This window comes from Cariama cristata, unplaced genomic scaffold (genome assembly GCF_000690535.1).
Source record: "Cariama cristata isolate BGI_N322 unplaced genomic scaffold, ASM69053v1 scaffold19638, whole genome shotgun sequence".
NCBI lineage: Eukaryota > Metazoa > Chordata > Aves > Cariamiformes > Cariamidae > Cariama > Cariama cristata.
Genome location: NW_009631953.1, coordinates 1 through 7682, shown reverse-complemented (window position 1 = coordinate 7682; position 7682 = coordinate 1). Strand labels below are relative to the sequence as shown.

The window sequence follows — 7682 nt, the reverse complement described above, 5'->3', positions numbered from 1 at the left end:
AGAAAACACTTAGCTCTGATAACAACACAGCAATACCTAAACCATGAAAGGTTACAGAATTCGTTAGACTTGTAGGTTGCTAGAAACAGATTTAATAACAACAGGCACCGACACAATTTTTGATTGCTAATAGCACATCAGTCGGCGTACGACGGCTGCAGTCTCAAGTGCCAAGATCTGTTTGCACCTGAAGCTCACTGGTACTGGTCAGGACTCCCCTGCTGTCAGTTCAGCGCTGGCACCACCAGATTAAGAACCAGAAAACTCCAGTTTAGAAATGGGCTCCAGAGCAGAGCTGTGAAACGTGAAGCTTCACGCAATCTCAAACATGAAAGCACGATGCTCAGATGAAACAAGGTGAGGCAGACGCCTTTTTAAACTTTTGCGTTTTGATCCTGTTTTATGACTACTTGAGGTTGGACTCCAGTTTTCAATACAGAAATAAGATAATCCATTTTATAAGTTTAGTACACACCTCTCGCATATAAACATCATTTTCTTTTCTCCTTGAGTAAAAAGAGGTAGCTTAAAAGACAAGTTCCCTGTGCTGGAAGGCTACAGAAAAATCGCCTTTTGTACTAAGTTCCCTCTGACTAACCTGCAGAGAAAGCAGAGTTAAAACTCTCCCGGCCTCACAGCTCCAATCTTGCAGTCCTGGCATCAGACTGCAAGAACCTAGCTACGATGAATACACGGTGAGACAGCACAAGGTTACCGAGTTTCACATATCCCAACAGAGCAGCTTTTGAAGATGTATGAAAAGCTCCATCCTTTTGAAAATCTGTCCTATTCGCAAGTTCTGCAGAGCAAAACAGGTGCTCAGTCCTCTCTTCTCTACCTCGGCAGATGTGCTACTCCTAGAAGGCAAGCGAGCTCTGCAGCAATAAAACAGGCTGTTGATACTGAAAGGGCAGAAAACAACCGAGATTTGCATGTGAGCTAGTAAAGAGCCAGAGTGCAAGCGCATAAAGTTTTCACAGCAGAGAAGATTGGCTAGAGAAGGCTGGGAACAGACATAATGATAGAACAAGCCCAGAGGAATGGGACTATGTCTCGGAAAACATGGGTAAGTGAGCTTCTAGACTCCCCCTAAAGAGACATTTTTTGGAAAAATTCAAGTATACCTGCTGGAACTCCCCTGAAGAAATGTAATTTTATGCCTCACCAGGAATGCAACCCTCAGTTCCAAATGAGGCTCAGCCTGCCCCGTGTACTCACTCTGTCTCAGAGCCCAAGGCGGCCCTGCCTTTATTCAGTGACATTTGGAAAACTGCTGTAATAATGCCACACACAAAGAAGTTCGTTAACGGTGTGTCATCTACACTAGAAACGAAACAACTCCCTTACAGGCTCACAAAGCTTACACTTGCTACACATTTTACATCAATTCAGCAAGAACAAAGCAGTTTGAGTGAGGCAGGTTGTTCCCTACCAAATGTAATGATTCTATATGGTGGCCAAAAACATCGGAGCTACATTTGGTGCACCACATGCATGGCAATAAAACATGGAAAATTCTCCACGTGTGAGTACCAGAAATTCGAATTGCAGGTTCCCACAAATTCTCCATAATTACCTCTTCAAAACAGTTGCTTGAAGAGTATCTTTTCCTTAAGCTGACAGCCAAACAGCTACAGGAAAGGGATATAGACAGAAAGGGATGCAGGCAAAACCAAGTTAGAAATGTAAAGAAAATACCATTATTATTCTGATTAGAAATTGCATCAAAACCAGAAACGGGTAAGCAGGCAAGGTAACTGATGAGTTAAGAGTCCCTTGAAACTGGAAGGAAGGAAACAAGCAGTTCCCAAAAAGATGTAACAGTGAGAATAGTCTTGTCCCAGACACCAACCCTAAAGACAGCGCTATCTTCAAACACGTACTCACTTGAGCACAGCCTAAGCACACACCTGCCAAGGACCCTGCAGCTGCCTGTGCCCGGTAGCCAAAACAGGACAAGACGGTAGTGTTGGGAGTGCTTGATCAGGGACAGGCTTTCCCACCAGAGCAAAGAGGAAAAGATCCATGCTCCTGGATCTTCTTGTGAGCTTTGGGCAAGTAAAACACTCCATGAAGAGACAGCGAAAGCTAAACATTCAGACTATGGGTAATTTGGATAAAGGTATAGATTTTACATGATCCCGTACCATCAGCAATGCCTTCATAATGCTGGTTTGACATTGCCTGGCAGAAGAATCTGTGTGCCGACAGCGAACTGCATTGCATCCAATCTTCCTGAAGTGAACACGCTGTGCCAGAGATGTTCCCTGCTCCAGAGGAGCCTTCTGGGGCACCGGGAGCTCACCCCCTTCCAGGGAGATGGATCCCTGGCCCACCTCCGTGCTCTGGGACCTGCCTGCTTCCCCACCGTGGGCAATGTATTCTGAAGACGAGATCCTGGCTCCAGAGAACCCAGGGATAGCTTTGCAGTCATCTCACTCCCGCACAGGATTTTGTCCTGAAGGTATGGCTGGAGCACTGAACGTGATAAGCACCAAATGTTGCACAGCACGTGCCTGCAGAAGGGTGCAAGCAAAGCAGCAGCACACCCTCACGCCTCGAGGGACTTGCGATGTGAAACGGAGTACTGTAACGGTGTGGTCACGTCACAAAATGGTTTGCAAATGCAGATGAAAGAAGCTAGAATACATACCAAGTTAGTCAAGGGGCATGGTTAAGCTGTTGTCTGGTGCCGATTGCAGTGAGTTTTTAATAAACTCCAATACCTCATTAAAGAGTAATTTTTAAAGGAAATCACAGCGTCTCCAGTGATAACAACAACAGTATCTGTACCAAATGCATTCCACAGCTGTTTGCTAAATATTACCTTAAATATTACATTAGGGTGAACAGTACTCAAACAGTAAAGTACTTCTGTTACAACATTCTATAAAACAGAGTATTTTGTGGAAAACAGAAAAATCTTAATGCGGTACGTAACTCGGCTGCATTGGTTTCAGAGTGCAGCTCTGTCCCCATTACGTTACAGGAAGAATGACAAGCCTATCCCCAATCCACACATCCAAAGATTAACAATTTCAAATTTTTATACAATGCACTTAGGTGTCATCTTCCACTAAGGTACAGCGTTATGTACTTAAGAAATGAACCCAGCAAAACCTTGTATACACTGTGGCAAACTGTACTGTAAATACCTTGTTCCATCTGAGAGAGAGAAGTGGGAAGAATCTTGCTGTGAAATAGCAAAGCTGGTCATCTTCTTGGCAAGGTATTTACCAGACTCCGAAATCTAAAACCTGGCAGAAAAGTTCTTAAAAAGAAAGTTACATTGTAGGCCTGGTGCTGACTTCCAGACTCTTAATAAATTCAACTCCTTTGGTGATGGGCACTAGGAATGTTAGCTCCGCATACAGTTAAGTTTTGGTTTTTGTTTCTTTGCAATGAAGGCAACCACAACGCATTTTAAACTATCAATTCTGATTATCCCCCCACCAACTTATCTGGAAAACATGAACCAGTGAAGTTTTCACTACAGCATTAATCGTCAGTGCAAAACTTGTTCCTCACCTACACGGACCTGAGTAGTCACAGTATCGAGACGGTTACCATCCACCGTTACCACCTCACAGTTTGTGTCATCCTTTACTCCCAGTTGGAAAGGATGCTGTTCATCTTCAGTCTGGTAGCACGTGGGTAACTTACTGTGAGTGAACGTGACCTGATCTAACCCACATTTGGGTAAGTCTGACACGGCCTCCACGGCGAAAAAGGGCTATAGTAACAGGACTGGCAGACATTCACAGAAGACCTACTAGTAGGTCCAATTAGTAGATCCAGTTGCATTTCATAGCTACCTATTAATTGTAATACGAAGCATTACTTCTCATCCAGCAGGTGGCACAGACTGTTGCAAAAGGCTGATGCTAGAGGATGATCACACTTTACAAACTCCCTGACCGACGGACAGTACCTGGGGAGGTGAAGGTATTTAAGCTAAATCAGAACAGAGCGGAAGAAGAGCTACACATCAGCCATTACTGTCCCAGCATCAGAAAGAGGCCTTCTTGCTAGTCACCTTCTTTTTATTTTAAGTTGGACACAGCTGAATTTCCCAAATGATCTTGTGGTTAACCTTCTTTACAAAGTATAAATACTCTTCCGTTCTTACCCAGAAGAAACACAGCGTTTGTACATACACACACCTTGACAGCAAGTCCTTGAAAGAACACTGTAACGTGAAAGGACGGAGCTAATACACACAGAGCACCGGTGGAGCTGAAGGCCAGGAAGTCTCTGCTAAGAAAGGCAATCTGTTAAGGTAAAGTTCTCACTAGAACTTGGCATGTTTTAACTGAACCCGTGACATACAAATGGGATAGTCAGAATCGTGTGACATGCTCTCATACAACTCATTAGTTATATTCTGGTTTACAAATTGTATCCTATAATTGCTGCATTTAACTGAAGCAATCCAATATAGAATAGAATTGCTTGAATATACATCTTAGTGGTATAAGGAAGCAGCCTTGTTGGATGACACGTTACCAACTCTTTTCAGACACTGAATATACTCAAGAGCAAAATTAAGACACAAGTGAGATCACGCAAAGTTTTGGTAATTATTTTTATGTTGGGTTTATAGCTTTTTTGGTTTCTTTAGGAAATTCCTGCACAGTGAAAGGAATGAAGAATTCCAGAAGAGAGTTGACCTCCTTCAGTTCCAGACTGTATTCCACTGCTATTTTCTCTGCAGTCCATATTTGAGGACGAAGTTTATGATTATTAAGAAGGGTCAGAGCCTCCACAATGGAAATTTTGCCTTTGGGAACTTTCATAACATCTAGATATCCCAAGTGGCTTAGTTTTGTAAGTCTCTTTTCCTCCTGTTTACATGGAAGATGTTCACCACCTCCATCTTTTACCTAATTGTGGGAAGGAAAACAAAAAGAGCTTAACAGCAGTTCTGTTTACTATGCATACTGTAGCAGCCAAGCTGTTTTCCTAAATATTCCTGTTAGGTTTCCCCATTTTCCCGGCATTAAAAATAATAATAATAATGCTTAACCAGCTTTGCTTCTTGATATCACAAAAACTGTCAGTTCTTCCACAGCCATTGTACATACGATGTCAAGCCCCACCCAAATTCTGAAAAGCTACCACCCATTGAACTCTGAGCGTTGTACAGACTCAGCAGCCCTTCATACAAGGCAAACTGCAGATTTTGGTAGCCAAACGTAAATGCAGATAACCTAATATTTGGCACTGATTCACGGCAAGGGGAAAAAAAAAAAAATTCGTACTACAAATTGGTGTCCTTCTTCTGATACCACTGGAAATCTTTTTCCATATAGTCTCTCTCTCCTTCTTTCATTTTCAGATTTTAGTTTTGCAACTAAAAGATATCCCTTCTTTTGCTCTGTCTAGAGAACAGGCTTTGCTGGACAAAAAGAAACTATTTTGCAGCATCATATGGAGTTTAATTTCCATGACTACTGCAGTGCTCTGGCATGTGAAGTCTCTTCTCGCAAGTCCCTTTGTATTTCCAAGTCATTTCCAAACCAGCTCTGCCTTCCCCATATTGCCTTTTATTAAGATTTAACCAGTGAATGACACTGCAAAAAAAGACACAATGAAAACCTTTCTTAAATCTAAGAAAGAGTACTTCTGAAGTTATCATAGTCCACAGCCACTGATTAGCCCACAGAGACTCTGTATTAACTCACAAGCTGAGAAAAACTGATGTGGATGCTACAGGATCTGTAACTGCCTGGCTGTTTCTAAGCTACAGACAATGTCCGATGATGCTACCAGTTCTCCATCTCTTCCTTTTACTTTGTGCTAAAACTGTGCTCAGATAACGAACATTTTTTCAAGTCTTAATAAAGTGATCTGTCTCTGGATATCTGTCACTTCAGGACTTAAAGTTGGTGCTTTTCCACTTACCACAGACGGACATACCAAATGCATATAGGTGTGTATACGTACACAATGCACAAAGTGTTCAGAACAACATCGGGAAAGGAAGGAAGCTTTTAGATGAAGCTTCTGTGCTAACACATTAATTGTGCTCTTCCTAACAACTGCAAGTAGATATACCACAAGACCAAGTCTTAGGTGGCAGCAACCTCAGAGCAGGCATGGAACCAAGCACTAAGATTTCTTCCACTTCTGGGTTTTTCCTCAAATCTCTCTTGACAGGCTTACAAATGAATATTGAAAGATAGTGAAATTAGACCTTTGGCAAATTAGAGTCCTAACCTCTATTATGAAAATTAAGGATAGAGATTGCTTGGAAACTTCAGGGGGAGACTGTAGAAATCCATTTGCATTTTTAAATACTTTTAGTCTTGAATACAAGGTACTATGAAAGTGGCAAATTGGAGAGACTTAGGAATTTTATTGCTAGATGATTATAAAACTTTTATTACTGAATAAAGCAGCTGGAATAAAGTGGTCCAGTAATGCAACAGGTAAAATGCACAAGCCATAACGTAACATGGTGGAAAAGAAGAGACTGAACCCCAGTCTGCATTTTATTGGAAGGGGTATGCTTTGCCTTCCAAGTCAAAGGCTGCAGTTGTTGGCAATGAGGGAACTCATCACCAAACAATCCAGAGGGTTACGCAGAAAAAAACCTAAGGCACTTCCTCAGCCACACAGGGAAAAGTCTCTGCATAGTACGACATTAACATCAGTAATTAAAGGCTCCACTAAAATGTTAATGTCTTTGTCCTCTACCACATAGAATCATAGAATTGTTTAGGTTGGAAAAGACCTTTAAGATCATCGAGTCCAACCGCTAACGTAGCATGGCCAAGCCCACCACTAAACCATGTCCCTAAGCACCACACCTACACGTCTTTTAAACACCTCCAGGGATGGGGACTCCACCACTTCCCTGGGCAGCCTCTTCCAGTGCCTGACAACCCTTTCGGTGAAGAAATTTTTCCTAATATCCAATCTCAGCCCCCTCCAGTGCAACTTGAGGCCATTTCCTCTTGTCCTATTGCTTGTTACTTGGGAGAAGAGACCAACCCCCACCGACATCCATTCTCCCACAGTACTCTCAATCTCTTTTCTTCTAACAACTCTACGAGAGACCTCTGGCAAACTCCTGCATCTTTGCCAAAGGCTGGCCAACTGTCCTTCTGCCTTAGAGGAAGCAGAAATGGGAATTTAGGTGAAAAACAAATTAAGGTCAACGTGATGTTAAGAAGGAAGACTGCGTAAGCATTTAAAAGGTTTTATAACCATCTGTCACACGTTCAAGACCCAGGGTCAAACACAGTCAGAGCTACTGATGTATAAAAAGAGTAATGAAAACACCACTTTTATCTATAAAAAAGGTAGCTTTTAGGCACTAATCGAGTATTTTTCTTTATACAGAATTTGTGCTGAGTTCGAAAACCAGTATGCCTCCCCCAGACAGGCACGCTCACCCGCGCAGGTGGGTCTCTGGACTCGACATAAACATCTTTTAACAAGGCGAGGAGCCTGTCGTCCTTTCTGGAAATTTCTTCTTGTACCGCTGGGTCCTCTAAAGGCGGCGGGAGAAGAAGGGAGGGCAAAAAGAAAGAAGGCAGTCAAATTGTTTCTTTTTTGTTAGTTCTGCCAGCTTCATCGCTTCCCGGCTCGACTCCCAGAACGCACGGTGCTGCTCGGGCAGGTTTCACGTCTCCGCCAGCGTTAACAACCCCGCGTCACACGGCGGCGCCGCGCTA

The 7682-nt window shown here is 42.8% G+C and overlaps 1 protein-coding gene across 1 annotated transcript; it reads right to left on the bottom strand.

Moving 5' to 3' along the window:
- Positions 1-4361: 4361 nt before the first annotated feature.
- Positions 4362-7498, bottom strand: NDUFAF4 (NADH dehydrogenase (ubiquinone) complex I, assembly factor 4; the record flags this gene model as incomplete). The annotated part of the gene is made up of 2 exons (XM_009706174.1): positions 4362-4883; positions 7401-7498. Coding segments are annotated over 2 exons (395 nt in total), but the record flags the coding sequence as incomplete, so codon positions are not given.
- Positions 7499-7682: the final 184 nt, after the last annotated feature.